The following is a 16092-nucleotide window of genomic DNA, read 5'->3' on the forward strand; positions in this document are numbered from 1 at the left end:
TTTGTTATACCAAATATAGTTGTGAATATTGCATTGACGTGTGCTTTAATTATAATTGAAACACCTAGCGGGTAGCACGGCTGGCCAACCACATGCCTGTGGAAGTTGTGAGGGGCAAACCGATGGCGCTAAGCGTGTCACCAATGCGCAGTCACAAAAACGCTAGCACAGTAAGATGTTACCGAATATAATGATAATTGATAAATATGGTACTATTATTTGCTTTAATTATAAATGAAATGCCCAACAATCAACACCGCTGGCAATCTCATGCGCGTGAAAGTTGTGCTAGAAAAACCGATGGTGATGCGTGCACCGCTTGGGCACAACCGTGAGAACGTTGGCAAAATAAAGTCTTATGGATAATGATAAGCATCGTATCGGTAAATGCTTTAATTACATTGAAACATCCAACAGGCAGCACCGCTGGAAACCAAATGCACGTGAAAGGCACGTGGAAACCGATGGCACTAAGCGCATCGATGGCACGCGGTTGCGGAATCGTAAGTGCAATAAGATTTAGCGAGAGAAATAATGGAAAACATTGAATTTGAAATATTTGTTTCAGATTCCATTTTTAGAAATTAGATTAAATATTATATTTCAATTACTACGACGCAACAATGAAGATTTTGTGTAGAGCAAGAGGGGCGGTTTATTTATGCTCTCAAAAAAGGAGATATGTAAGAGTCTGAGAGGAAGGGGGCGCGCGAGACCAAGAGAAAAACTCCTCCTCGATTATCTCTGCTACTACATATATTTTCCTCTGCTTGTTTTCCCTTTTTACTTCTTCTTCAATCAACCGCGGTCGACAACTACAGACAGAGACATGGAGCGTGCGGCGGCGGCGGAGACGGCGCTGCTGCGCGAGAAAGCGAGTCTGCTGCGGGAGTCGATGCGTAGGAGCGAGGCGGTGCGCGAGGGGTCGGCCGCGGCGGTCGACTCCATCGGCCGCCGCATGGCCGCCGTCGACGAGGCCGTGCGCCCCGCCCAGGTTCCGAATTCATTAGCTCCCCCCTCGTCTCGCCGTACACGCCGCTCGGCTCGATCGATCACATGGCTCGCCGTTCTCTGTGTCGTCTGCAGGCGAGGACGTGGAGCGCGTACAGTGCCCACGACAACGTCGCCAGGAGCCTCCGCGCCGTGGAGGCCGTCGTGCGGCACCTCGACGCCGTGCGCGAGGTACGTTCGTTGGTTCGTCCGCCTTGCTTTGATCGATTTGCTCGCCGCCGGCCGTCGTCCTGCAGACGACGGCGGCGGCGGCAATGGCGATTCCGTCTGCGTGTCTGCTTCTAGACCGGAGGGGAGAGCATCGGCCGACTAGTCGTGGTCCAACAGAGTCCTCCGCGTCGTTTGATCGGTTCGACGGGCACGGCACGGACACGCAATTTCCGACGCGAATCTCCTGGCTTGGGCCGGCCCAATACTGGTGTTACTCGGCGCGAGGCCCAGGTATGTGTCGGGCCGACGCTGCCGTCGCGAGGCCGTCCCAGTGCGTCGTGCTGGGCCGAATGCGCGATCTGTTTCCTATCTCCCCACCGGCCCCGGCGCGGCGGTGGCCGGCGCCCATTCACCAGATGGATCGGAGCCGGTGAAGATCCCGCCCCTGCTCCGGCGGGGTGGCGTCCTCCCGAGGAGCGCGGCGGCGTTCGGGATGCGAGGGAGCCACCGAAGTCGTGCTTCCGCTCCTGCTTCTCTAGGTTTGCGTCTCTCTGCGCCTCTCGCCGGCCGCCGTAGTGCATAGCGATTTTGCTCGCGGTTTCGAGTGCGGCGGCGTGCCCGCCTGACCTCTCGAGTCGTCAGTGGGCTCTGAATCTAGCGTATGCGTTGCAACTGCTGCAATGCGAGCGTGCACTACGCCAAAATGGAGTGCTGCAATGTCATGGTTAACTGACAACTGCCCATTCCTGCAGAAGACCAGAAATTCGACAGGTCGGGCACGGTCGGCGCATCCTTGTCTTGAATTTGTGATAGGATCTAGTCTTAGTCTTAGACTTTGTTTGGTTATGGTGGAACATTTGGTGGACGATTTCCACTGATGCTGCTCCTTCTGTATGCGTGGTCTAACATACTACTGTATTAACTGAGCAGAACTGGTCCTTTTATTTTAGAGAAACAGGGGTCACTTTCCCCGTGGGCTTTTCATTGATGCGGGAGTGTATTGTCACTGTCATGCTGCCAGATCATGGTAATGTTTCACTGAACTTCATTTGTACAGGCAGAGTCAGTGATATTGGAAAGTGCGAGCAAGGGTCTTACTGGCTATCTCGACACGGTTGATAAATTAAAAAGTGCTGAGGACTTCTTCACTTCAAATAGAATCGGTAAAGCCGGTGACGACGCGCTCAAACGTGTCGATGAATTGCTTCACAAGGCAGCTGCTGAGTTGGAGAATGAATTCAGTAGGGTGCTATCAGAATGCAGGTTCAGTTTGCCCGTTTGCTTAGGCCCATACTTCTCACTTGTGTATGTATACATGATCTCACGGGGAACTAACCACTCTATTTTGGATGATTGGTTATAGCAAACCGGTAGAGCTTGAGCAACTTCTCAAATGTCTTCCAAGCCGTTCATCAGCGAAAGATTCTGCTGAAAGTCAGCCAAATCCGGGTGCCGTGCTCTCTCTTCCTACGCTCATTGAGCCACGCTACGTGCCTCGGCTCTCAAAGTTAGCTCAGAAATCACTCCAACTTGGTTGCCATAAACAGTTTGTGAAAATATACAGGTGCAAGCTTCTACAAGTTTCAAATTGCCTGACATGCTTGCAGTGCGGTGTTACCATTATATTTCATGATTTGCTTGCCCATGACATTTTCCTTCATTCTTCCAGAGATACTCGCAGTTCAACTTTGGAACTGACCCTTAAGCAGTTGGGAGTTGAATATGTTACGGCAGAAGAAGTACAGACTGCGCAGGCTGAGAGCCGGAACGCTAAAATTACTCACTGGATCCGATGTTTGCAGATTGCGGTGAGGCTCTTGACTTTTGACCACATAAGGCTTGGACTGTAAAATGATGTTTGCTAATAATAGCTGACTATTTGTTCAACAGGTAAAATTGCTTTTTCCTAGTGAACGCGCACTGTGTGATCAAATTTTTGAAGGGAAGCATGCATGGAAAGACCATTGCTTTGCTGCAGCAACATCCAAAAGCCTCTTGAATCTACTCAGCTTCGGACAAGCTATTTCTAAATCTAAGACATCACCAGACAAAGTATTTTTGCTGCTAGATATGTTTGACCGAACATTGGAACTTCAATCTGAGGTGAAGTTTCAGCCACCTGTAGTCCATTTGTCTATTGCCGCAAATGCTGTGAATGACACTATTTGTACGTAACATACCTAGACTAATTGCTGTTCCCTAACAGAATGCTCGTATTGTGCATCTATTTCCATTTTTTTCTGTGATGCTTATTACATGCACTGCAAACGATGTAGATAGTTTTTTTGGCAATAATTAAGAATGTCCCTTTGGACCATACATCCTTTATCTCTCTGACAATATTACACTTAGACCTTTACAAAGAAAACATACGCTCTCTAATACACACCAAATACCTATGCTAATTTAAAGAAAATTGCCGTTTTCAAGCCAATCCATATATGGTGAATTGGATGTAGAAAATATTCAGATAGGTAGTCACAGATTTAGGTTGGCGAACGACATACATTTGAATTATGGGATTGTAGGTGGCTAGGTGCAGTCTAAAGGTGCAAATACCACGACTCTGGTTCATATATGCATGGCCTTATTTCTTCAGTTAAAATGGTGTATACTATATTTGCGGTGAATTTAAGTTGTCTGTTGCTCGCTGTCTATCATGGTATGTTCACTGCAGTGACTGAGCAATTTGACATTGTACTTGATGAAATAACAGTGACACTTATTTTTTCGGGTTTGATAATGCATATGCCCCTATTTCTATATAGTACTGCATGTGTGTGTGTGTGTGGCGTGGCAGCATTTACATGCTATTTGAATGTGTATTTTCATTTCTTGGCTATTGTTAGGTTGAGGCAGTCTTTGCAGGAGATGAATGCGCTGAAAACCGGAAATCTGCAAGTACTTTGGTCAAATGTTTAGCACAAGCAGCAAAAAAGACTCTCATTGACTTCAAAGACAGCATTGTGAAGGAGTCGCCTAAGAATACGAGTACTGATGGAGATGTGCATCCTCTTACCAGCTATGTTGGAAACTATATCAAATATCTTATGGAGTAAGTGAAATATGCTGCATTGAATATATTTCTTCAACATGTCCTCCAACACAAATGCAGTGCATTACCATTAACAACAATATTCCTTCTTAAGACCTATATAAATTTTATGCAGCTATCTGTCATCACTAAAGCTGATCTTTCAAGAATCCAGCAATGGAGACGGAACAAAGTCTGGTCTGGTCTCTGAAATCTCTGGCATTATACATGCCGTAGAGACCAACCTAGATGTAAAAGCAAAGCAATACAAGGATCATGCCCTGGGAATTCTGTTCTTAATGAATAACATCAACTATATCGTCAGATCTATCCGCAGGTATATACAAAGCATACAATGAGAGAAACACAAGAAATTGAGATCTCATTAATTGGATGGAATAATCATTTTCTTGTTCTCAGTTCAGAAGCCAAGGATTTAGTTGGTGATGATTGGATTCAAAGACGCCGAAGGACTGTGCAGCAACATGCTACTCAGTACAAAAGAGTTGCTTGGGGAAAGGTCCGATGGTCAAAAGCTCAAATTTGGCAGCACAATGCATGCCCACATATCGTCCAGTTTCCATTAACATGTTTGTTTACCTATTTGCCCTTTCCTTCTCTTTTTAATTAACTGCAGGTATTGGATTGTCTCTCAGCTCAAGGTTTAACTTCATCAGTAGGTTCTGCTACAGAAGGTATTGCAGGAAGTGTTGGAAGTATCGGATCTCACAGCAGTACAACTTCCACATCTGTGATCAAGGCGAGGTTAGAACTAACTTTCAATGCGATGTGTACTTTAATCTGTTTATTTTGGTGTTTTTTTCTTGCTATTTCTTATGGTGTTGCTTTCCAATATTATCAGATTCAAGTCTTTCAACAAGCAATTTGAAGAGGTTTGTCAGACTCAGATGAACTGGGCTATTCCCGATAACGAGTTACGCGATAATCTTATCCTTGCGGTTGCTGAAATTCTGTTACCTGCTTATAGATCTTTCCTGAAACGCTTTGGGTATTTTTCCTATCTTGCTCGATTATCTTCTGCTTTCTTTTCATCGCGATGTGTTATTAGATTTTTCCTTGCTAATCATGAATGAGGTTAATAAATTTTTGGGTGCAAAATTTTGAATAGCAACTGGCCAGTGTTCTTATTTTCTCTTCCTACAGGTGCAATTGTATCAAGTGGGAATGATACAAGTATTTTCGCTATTGTTTAGTCGAGCTGTCCATCTTTAATGATGGATTGCAGTTCATATACCAAGTAAATATCATAACCATTCTTGGCATACTGTTGTGGTGAATGATCGAGTCGTTGGTCAACACCACTAGCATCATTATTTGCTTTGCACAACAAACACAATACCAGTTGGCGTGCTAGCTAGGCTTTGATAATGCTTGCCTCAGCAGTATTAGTGGATCATGCTCTATTGGGGAGGGGGGGACTGGATCTAGTTTTTAAAAATTTTGGATTGTTTGATTATAAAACCATTTAGTTCTATGGACAGAGGTATCATGTGAATCAGGTAGATTTTTTTTAGCGCACGTGGATAATGTACATCCTCAGCATATCTTCCTAAATCTGGTTACTAGTACACATTGCCCAGTTCCGTTGCAAAGCACAGAGCACACATTGCTAGGTTTCATTACTAAATGCGAATCATGCAAGTTTCTCTAACCTATAAACTCAAGTCGTATTATTGATGTGATTACTCTTTTATTTATCATCCAGGCCTCTTGTCGAGAACAGCCATCATGCTTCGAAATATATGAAGTACACTCCAGAAGCACTTGAACAAACACTTGGTAATCTATTTGCAAAGAAGATACCACAATAGGTGAACTGGGACACTGATTGCACTAAGCATTCTAATTAATGGTAAGTTAGAAGCTTCCTGTCAATTGTATATGTGCTATGGGAGTGCTATAGTTAGATTATAATGATGATGAGGTGGTGGCGGTGGCGGTGGCAGTTGTGATGATCACAATATTACGAGTGTTCCGACCTGAATGTTTTTTCCACTCCGCTACAAGTTCTCTACAATGGCTAAATTTTCTCAGCTGAGCATTATATATTTTTTTTAGCAAATTTACCTTTTGACTTCAGTAAATCTGATATTCTCTTTGGCCCTTGCTCCTGGTTGCTGTCTACATTCACTGCATGTTAACGTTGGAGTTACGAAATCTTTCATTGTTTCTCCAAGGCTTGAGGTTCAGACCAAGTTTTCATATTTTCATTTTGAAGAAATGTATAAAATATAAGGTTGTTAACTGCATAATCTACCTGTAAACTGATGTGAGATACCTGACCTTATGAGGTGTTGCTCTGCAGTATATTCTGCAATAGAAAGTTCTCAAGTTTGGTTTAACTCCTATCAAAACAAAAGGATACTAGCAGAATAATAAAGTTTCAATCTAGATCCATGGATGCAAGGAAATTCTTAAACATTTTCAAAAGCCCCCATACATGACCCTCATGGTTAGCTAGTAATAAGGTATCCGTTGTGGCTGAAAAATGTAGTATGTATTTGCAAATGAGTCGAATGTACTCTTATTTTTCAGAAACTACAACTCACTCATGGCAAGTTTAGCAGAAAATATTTGGTTTTCTATATTATCCTCTGCTCATTTTCAGTTGGTAGGGACCATTTATGGTGTACATCGTCACCATATCCTCTTTCTTAATAATGCACTATAGCAGGAGTATGAGGATATTGGCCACTAGTGGTCCACTCAATAATTGTTAGACCCATGTTGACCGGATGGATAGGCTTGTAGATATCTGGGAGTGTTTAGCTTTAGGTTGAGTGGTGATTACAGTACTAACATATACCATCAGTTTCCAAACTTCTTCTCCTTCCATTTTTTATCCCTTATTTCCTGTGAGTGTGCTTTGATTTTGCTTCGAATCAAATGTTATCCAAATTATACAGTGCAAAAGTTTTCTTCTTTAGCACAAACTAGTTGAATTTTTCACCTGGTGCCAGTGTAGTGGAATCGTAAATCAATATTGTTATGCTAGTATATACCAGCACCCTACCTGCTCTCATTATTCTAGTCCCTTCATATCCATCCTTTTTAGGTAGGATTATTCTGTTTGGTTCTCTGAGGAATACATGTATGATCCCCACTAATGAAGCGATAACTTTTCATTTTGTCTTGGAATAACGATGATGCGCCTTTCCATCAACTATTTGTAAGACCCTGGAGCTTAATGTACATAAACTAATTCCCAGAATTCTGCTTTATTGCCTTTATGATGACATTATGGATGAGAATCTATATGTAAACTATAAGAAAAAAGCCGCCACAAACTTTGTGGCTGCAGCACTTTCTAATGCTCTTCCTTTTTGTCCGATATGCTTGGTTCAGTTCTCTGAAGGGGAGCCTTGGCGCAGTGGTAAAGCTGCTGCCTTGTGACCATGAGGTCATGGGTTCAAGTCCTGGAAACAGCCTCTTACAGAAATGTAGGGAAAGGCTGCGTACTATAGACCCAAAGTGGTCGGACCCTTCCCTGGACCCTGCGCAAGCGGGAGCTACATGCACCAGGTTGCCCTTTTTTTTTTATGCTTGGTTCAGTTCTCTGCAGCCCCAAAAAATGGTTTGCTTTTCTTTACTTAAATGTACCTACAGATGAACGTTATTATTCACTGCGTAGTACCAGCTTTATTTTGGGTCTCTCAGCTCTGCTTCTCGGTCACAATTTATTCATTGCATGCTGCACAGTAACGTTATTTTCTGAATGCTTCTGTAGGAAGGTTCAAACTCTGTGGATCTCATAATAGGAACTAGGGGGATATATTGCCGTGGCCTCGGTTGGTCAGGGAGTCATTTTCTATGCTGTTGAGTTGAGCAGGTCATCAACCTATCGGAGCCAACCAAATCTCAATCCAGCATTATCGTAAGGCTTCCTGTGCTCCAGCATGCGTGCTGCAGGGAGCGTCACATATAATCTGCACTTAATTCTGGATCTAGACGTTGACAGCAGAGCTATGAAAATCAGTGTGTGGGTCTAGCAACGCATGATGTTTTTGGTTGTACTCAGAGAGTAGATATCAGATAGGGATTTGCTGGAAAAAAGGCGATAGATATCTTTCTGGTCGTTTCGTGGTAATATCGTCACAGCTAATGGACTAGGTCATAGAGCTATCACGGGAACACAGTTGTTTTTTTTGTTTTCTTGCAATGGTAGAACTTATTCTTATTCTTTGGGAGAATATTGTCTCTTCCTGTTTAATAAACTTGGTTTCGGTGGTATAAACCGGGTGGCAAACAGGCGTAATCAGATGGATTCTTCCTGCCTACAACTTTACACCATGCTTAATTTTACTATCAGAAGTTAATAGCATAGCATTAGAAAGAAAGAAAGAAAAAGTACATAACATTGTGCAGTTGAGGATGCTCTTAAACCTGGCTGATGAACGATGGTAGGCACGTGGGAATAATTTGTAGTGCTCGCATACGACACAAGATATGCCAAGGGGATGTGAAGACCTGATGATTACCAAATGACTAGCTACTAGTTTGGCTGGCTGTCAATTTTGTGCCGTTAGGATTCGTTGGTCCAAGGAAGCTTTGGAATACTTTTTGCCAAATCATTTGAAAACACATGCCTTTTCACTTTTGAGAAAGTACAGAGTAGGTTCTGTATCAGCCCATCTCTTTTCCTCAACTAATTAACTCAGGTGAATGAGGGTTGGTTTAGAGTCCCTGGCCTAGCCCTAGCCTAGTGTGAGCATGACATGGACGGCAGGTTTGTCTGCCTCCTCCCCAGCAGGCTAGCTATTTCACTGCCAGTTTTTTTTTTTACCTTCTTCTGTGATCATTTCCTCCTACGCATCCTTCAGATTTCCATACTGGAACATCTTACCAGAGTTCACCTTCTCTGCTTTATTTACCATATATGTATGTATATATGTTCACCCCTTGAGCTGCATCCCCCATGAACCTCGCATGCCCAAAAGATTATTGAAGCCTTATTCAATTGTACATAAATATATTCCGCCATTTCGCATTTGAATTTGAGCAGGTATGCATGCATGTTGTGGGTCTCCCGTCTACTGGCAACCATTCTCCGGTTTTCCACGTTGATTAGGATTGTATCATTGGATATGGTTGTGAAACGTCTAAGCTTGTGCATTCGATCGGTGTACGTGCTGCATCTGGCATCGTGGCATGTGCTTCCGCGCGTCCATTTGTGGCGTCGGGAATTAGGAGACGTCCGTCGTCCTTGATTTACAAACATGGCCAGCCAGCTCCCCTCTCTGTCAGTCTAGTGTATGGTCTCTCTCTGAGTTGTCCTTAACTTGGACCACTAGTCCATCTGCCAACAACCACTCAATTAAACAAAGTAGCTGGCATTGCATTGCCCTACTATGGTTTTGGCACAAGTGACGGACAATTCGAGCGCACAAAACGTACTACGTGTTGGTGGAGGAGGAGGACGACGTGAAGCTTCCGATTCCGTGCGGCCGTGCCCTTCCCTTCCATCCACACTGCGTGCGTCCGTGCCCGTCCATCTGGTCTTTGAATCCGGCGACCATATCATCATCATCATCATCGTCGTCGTCATCGCCGTCGCCGTCGCCGTATGATTGATTGTTTTCTTTTTGATCATCGACTCTCCGTGTTGGCACATGCAACATGCATGCATACGGAGGGAGGTGTGGATAGGTAGAACGCGTGGCTCTGAATGATGTATTGCTCTCTTTCCTCACCTAATATTCCCTCGCCACGCCGCTGCTCGATCGATCATCATATATACAACTTATAAGGGTGGAAATAAGTTTAGTCGCTCTGCTCGCTACTTTCAATGATCTAAACGATCTTACATTTCTTTGGAGAGGGAGTAGATACCTATACTATATGCTGGCACGGTGAGTTATAATCTTCCCGTCCGTACCCAGCTGAGTAGATCGCACGACGATATAGTCACCATAAATGGTGTCGAATTAACTGGGAAGATCAATATGGTGTCGGGTACGTGCTACTGACGATCGATCTTCGCCGCCGATGATCTCTCGGTACGGTACGTACGTACACAAGTGTATGCGTATCCTACATGCATGTGCTCCGCTACGATGTCACGGTCGTTTCTGAAGACGGAGGACGGCGGGGCTCGATCGCCGGCCGCTAATCAGGGTAGGTGCCCTGCCCTGCCCACACGGAATGAAGATGACGCTGACCGGGGCCTATATGCAGCATCCACGTACGATTCCTCTTCTACTTGTTACTAGAAGAACGTCCGTGCGTTGCAACGGTGCCACGTTAACTTAAAGAGTTCAATATTACGACATTGGCGACCTTTTTTACCATCAAATCCTCACACACACACTCCCTCCCTCTTCCTCACTCTCTCTCCCCCTCTCCCTCTCTCTAACACACACACATATCCATCATATTGGGTACGGGACCATAATCCATCTATTTCACACACACACGCTAGTGCATAACAATATGGATTATGTGTATTAGATTTGCCACCAGAACTGAGGGAATTAATTTCATGTAAATCGGCCAGCCACAGCTCCAAGAATACGTGGAGGAGGTGGCCCGGGTCAGTGTCGGCGCCGTCCGGCGCGGGCCACGGGCCCGCTTCCAAGTGCACGTGCAATGCACGTCTTCACAAATATTACAACCAGATGTGAGAAATCACATACTAACACGATGTTGCAATCAATTTGTAATTAAACAAGCCAAAAGTCTTTTTTCTTAAACAAGAATTCCTTATGCTGGAGTTTAAACAAACCCCACAATAGCCCTACTTATCACCTAATTAAGCAGATGCATGACTTATGAAGCGGATAAGAAATCATGTTAACTTGGAACTAAAATTCCAACAAAAGAGTGAGGAATAAACCTTTTTATCATTGCTCTGAAGTCTGAACCTCCCCCTATTTGTTAGTGAAATGTGAGTATGCTTGGAAGATAATAATTTCTTATGCAACATATGCTTTTACATCCGAGCTACAAAATATGTTGACCTACCTATGTGCACTTCCTAAATCAAGCGAATAAAATTATTTCTATCGGCAATATAAAATATTAAACATTAGAAAGAAAGGGACAATGTCCACCAACCATGCAAATATTCTGACCATGGGATATTTAGGTTGGCGTATATGGGAAATCAAAACTAAAAATGACTCGATGAGTTAGGGATACATCAATAAATATTGTAAAAAGTGATAAAAACAAATCTGCAGCAACTCGCGACCCCACAAACTCGTATTCGCAATGAGCAAGTTAGTGAGGCCACCACGGTAGGCTAGCACCAAGGGACAAGGGCAACAACCGCCTTCCCATCCAACCTACTGATTCTGCTGGCGCTACTTTCATCCTAAGCCCATGAGTACCGTTAGTGTGTTGCCACGTACGGAGAAACTATGAACTGAAATTTTCATCCAAATCATGAAAAATGTTAATGTTCCTCTCCTCTCCCATCCCTCGTGTGAACATACCCAATTCGTGGTTGGCTCGCTACATTCAGCGTAGCTCTGATGTGCACTGCCCTCGCTCTTGATTAGTTGTCGCAGTGCCACGCATCTACGCCAACAAGCTGGGGAAACAAATGCAAATGTTACACCGAGTCAAAATTAACCATCCCACAATCGTAACAATAGAAAAGATAATAACCAAAATTTAATAGAAGAACTATTGCTTGGCTCCCAGATCCATCTCGATAGCCCTTGATCTGGCTGCTGAGCTTCTCCTAGCCGCCTCAACATCACGTCATTACCAAACATGTAGTGGATGCCTAGTGGGACAAGGATTAAGAAATAACATGAGGTGAAAAATGCGATGGTTGTCAATTCCATAAGACGATCCAAGTAATTTGACAAAAGAGATCGGGAGCATCTTGTATAATCTCAAAAAAGCAACTAAAAATATGAGAAATGAAGTGATGAAAATCAGCCCCTGCTCTCATTTATGCTCGCTTTTGTAATGAGAGGCAAGGAATGGGGATACCGGGAGAAGAAAGGATCACATGGACGGCAAGCCTCCACCACCGGCAAGTGGGGTTGCTTCACATCCAATCTCCACGGCCGCCGCCTCCATGGGGATGAACTCCCATGTTCACAACCGGGCTCCCAATCGGCCGCTGCCTCGCCGACCTTGACGACGAAGTAGTCCCTCCCTTCGATCCCATTCGCAACGGAGGCAACACCCATCCCAGCGGACGGGTCCGCGGTGAGATCCCTACTGGATTGTGGTCGCGCCTCCCCAAACCTCACCGCGGGACACATGAGAGGGCGCCGTTGACATGGTCGGGCTTGGATGGGGAAAGGAGGCGACATAGCAGCAACGGCGCCTTCGCCGGGATTGGTGGCGACGGCGGCGGCGAGCGAGCGGGAGGACGGCGGCGGCGAGAGAGTAGGAGGGTGGTGGCGGCAGTCCATCGGCCGCCGTGACGTGAGAGGAGGATGGGGATGGGGCCGCGATCTGGACGTATGGAGCGGTCGAAAGGAGGGGAAGCAGGCGGCTGGGTTTTTCCATCATGCGGGGTTTGGGGGAGGTCAAACGAGAGGGTTTTTTTCGTGCGGGAGGCAGAGCAACGAGGGCGGATGTAGGGAGACGGGACGCGGTCGGTTGGCAGGAAAAGGAAAGCTACGCAAAATCACATCAATATAAGAAAATATCCCATCAATACTTGATTGATTGTGATTTATTTTTTATATGGTAACTAATCTGATCATCAATACTTGATTGATTGTGATTTATTTTTTATATGGTAACTAATCTGATGGGTTTATGTGGGTGGTGAAGCGAAAAGGAAAGCTACGCATTTTTTTAGTCAGTAGAGATGATTGATGATAAGAAAGGGAAAATCACATCAATATAAGGAAATATCCCATCAATACTTGATTGATTGCGATTTATTTTTTATACGGTAACTAATCCGATCATCAATACTTGATTGATTGCGATTTATTTTTTATATGGTAACTAATCTGATGGGTTTATGTGGGTGGTGAAGCGAAAAGGAAAGCTATGCATTTTTTAGGCAGTAGAGATGATTGATGATAAAAAAGGGGAAATCACATCAATATAAGGAAATATCCCATCAATACTTGATTGATTGCGATTTATTTTTTATATGGTAACTAATCTGATCATCAATACTTGATTGATTGCGATTTTTTTTATGGTAACTAATCTGATGGGTTTATGTGGGTGGTGAAGCGAAAAGACAGGTGGGAGGGAGACGAAATAAAACCAGCGAAATGAAACCAACGAAAGTGATGAGGCGAAATAAAAACCAGCGAAAAATAACCGGCGGACTATTCGTAGATTTTTTTGGTTCGTCTGTCTTGGTGCGACGGGATGTTAGGGCCTGGAGTGCGTGGGGGCGGGTGGGGGACTCGGCTTGAGGTTTTCTTTTTGGTTCTATGCGGCTTAGCGTGAGACGGGAGGTTGGGCGTGTGCGGGACTCGATCGCGGGGTTTCCCTTGGTTTTTCGCGGCTGAGAGGGAGGTGGGAGGAAGTACCAAAAAAGTACCAGAAAAGACCGGGTGAGGTGGGACGAAAATAAAACCCGGAAAGCGACTTACCAACTGAGACATTAGGAATAGAGATTCCTCCGCTTTAAGCTTTCCGTTGGGCTTCATCGTCTCATCTGATAATGATGTGGACGCCCCACCCTCCCTTGGCCACCCACTTGCCTTCCAAACTGACCCGCTCCTTCCCAGTTCCCGCACGCACGCACATGTCGCCAAAAGAAGGCTAACGTTAAATAAAAAAAAAGTGTTGTTCTTGCTCGCGTAGTGCGGATTCATGGGCGGCCGCTCACACTTGCACACCATGAGAAATTTCGCTTTGGTTGCTTCCTTTTTCCGCCTTTTTGTATAGTATCGGAGGAACTAAAGGCGCTCCTTTTTCGCCACGAATCATTGCTGCTCTTGCTAGCTTGGAACTTAGCACTCACCCCCACCACCATCACCATTAACCACCTCTCATCTGCCCTTCCTTCAGGCTAGCTTACGGTTCCACGACTAATTCCCCCTGCTTGGAATCGGTGTATTTCTATACACCTGTATTTGTTTTACAAGTGTATCTTACCGGCCGTGTGCAAATTCTATCTGAGAATCAAAACGGCGGATCGTGGTCTGCATATTTTACAGGGGTAAAAGCGCTGGAAACGACAATCCAATCAGTGACCGGAGTGCATCAACTAACATGGATGAAAAGAAACTACTTCAAGTACCAAGTAAAAAAGAGCACCCGCTGGACCAGGCAGCATACATATAACATACACACGCTCTGCAGTCTGCACAAGTACAGCTGTGCCAGTAGTTTCTGCACACTGACCAATGCTGATCCTCCCCTTCTGCTCCTGCTCTTGACCCCCAATCAATCACCAACCTCCCTCCTGCCGCTGCCTCTCCCGATATATAAACCACCTCCTTCCCAAGTGCCATTTCTTCTTCCTTCGCCTAGCTAGCTCCCACACATCCTCGAATCACACCTCCTCTTGTTTGTGATTTGAGGATGTGTGAGTTATGTGAATTAAATCACCATCCTCGAATCACAAACTCACACCTCCTTGAGTTGAGCAGGTCATCAGCCTATCAGAGCGAACTAAATCTCAATCCAGCATTATCGTAAGGCTTCCTGTGCTCCAGCACGCGTGCTGCAGTAAGTGTCACATATAATCTGCATTTAATTCTGGATCTAGACGTTGACAGCAAAGCTATGAAAATCAGTGTGTGGGTCTAGCGACGCATGATGTTTTTGGTTGTGCTCAGAAAGTAGATATCAGATAGGGATTTGGTGGAAAAGGGCGATAGATATCTTGCTGGTCGTTTCGTGGTAACATCGTCACAGCCAATGGACTAGGTGGCAGAACTATCATGGGTCATGGTGAGTACCCGTGGAATCTAAACACAGTTTTGCTTTTATGTTCTCTTGCATGCCATGGTAGAAGTTGTTCTTATTCTTTGGGAGAATATTGTCTCTTCCTGTTAAGTAAACTCGTGTCGGTTAGTCTCGGTATAAACTGGTTGGCACACAGGGGTAATCAGATAGATTCTTCCTGCCTACATGCTTAATTTTACTACATATCAGAAGTTAATAGCATAGCATTAGAAAGAAAGAAAATCATTACATTGTGCAGTTGAGCACGCTCTTAAACTTGACTGATGAATGATGGTAGGCATGAGGGAATGATTGTGCGCTCGCATACAAGACAAGATCAGGCCAAGGTGATGTGAAGACGTGATGATCACCAAATTGTACATAGGCCTAGGCTACTTGGCATGGTCACCTAGCTACTACTTTGGCTGTGACTGTCAATTTTGTGCCGTTATGATTCGTTGGTCCATGAAAGCTTCTGAATGCTTTTGGCCACACGGCCTGTCACTGGAAAATCATACCTTTTCACTTTTGAGAAAGTACGTAGTACAAAGTAGGAGGTTGTGCATCTGTCCATTTCTTGCCGTCAACTAATTAATCATGTAAACAACCGTTAGTTTGCGGAGTCCCTGGCCCAGCCTAGTGTGAGCATGACATAGACAGCAAGTTTGTCTGGCTCCTCCCCAGCAGGCTAGCTAGCTCGCTGCCTGTTTTTTTACCTTGCCATCCTCAACCTTTGTCTGGCTCCTCCCTAGCAGGCTAGCTAGCTCAAAAGGTGGCTCGACAACGTTCCTCAGCCCAACTGCGAGAAATCGCCGCAAAAAGGATCATTAACCTTGTTGATCTCAAAGACGAATCTAGACCTCTTTCCAGAGCTGAAAAAAATGCTAAAATCAGTAACCACGATCTCTCTCCAAATCACCGCTCGAGAAAAAATGGCATTCTGGAAACAACGCGGCAAGGTACGTGCTGCAATCGATGGAGAAGAAAACACTGAATATTTCCATGCCGCGGCCTCGCAACGCCTCCGAAAAAACACAATCACTTCGCAC

General features: G+C 44.7%; 1 protein-coding gene across 5 annotated transcripts; it reads left to right on the forward strand.

Moving 5' to 3' along the window:
- Window positions 1-690: 690 nt before the first annotated feature.
- LOC123191108 (exocyst complex component EXO70A1) lies at window positions 691-8403 on the forward strand. 5 transcript variants are annotated; one of them, XR_006496720.1, is made up of 13 exons: window positions 692-994; window positions 1087-1182; window positions 2219-2424; window positions 2525-2725; window positions 2831-2969; window positions 3052-3264; window positions 4011-4216; window positions 4332-4532; window positions 4616-4715; window positions 4833-4960; window positions 5058-5088; window positions 5922-7738; window positions 7944-8403. XR_006496720.1 is itself a non-coding variant. In XM_044603890.1 (13 exons), exons 1-12 carry the CDS (start codon window positions 830-832, stop codon window positions 6025-6027), a joined length of 1908 nt encoding a protein of 635 aa, XP_044459825.1. In that variant the 5' UTR covers window positions 693-829; the 3' UTR covers window positions 6028-6068; window positions 7944-8403. The 5 variants fall into 5 exon arrangements, 2 of the variants coding, with proteins under 2 accessions (XP_044459824.1, XP_044459825.1); XR_006496719.1 differs by having other exon boundaries at window positions 5922-6068; XM_044603890.1 differs by having other exon boundaries at window positions 693-994; window positions 5058-5204; window positions 5922-6068.
- The last annotated feature ends 7689 nt before the right edge of the window (window positions 8404-16092 follow it).

Source organism: Triticum aestivum, chromosome 2A (assembly GCF_018294505.1).
Source record: "Triticum aestivum cultivar Chinese Spring chromosome 2A, IWGSC CS RefSeq v2.1, whole genome shotgun sequence".
NCBI classification, from domain to species: domain Eukaryota; kingdom Viridiplantae; phylum Streptophyta; class Magnoliopsida; order Poales; family Poaceae; genus Triticum; species Triticum aestivum.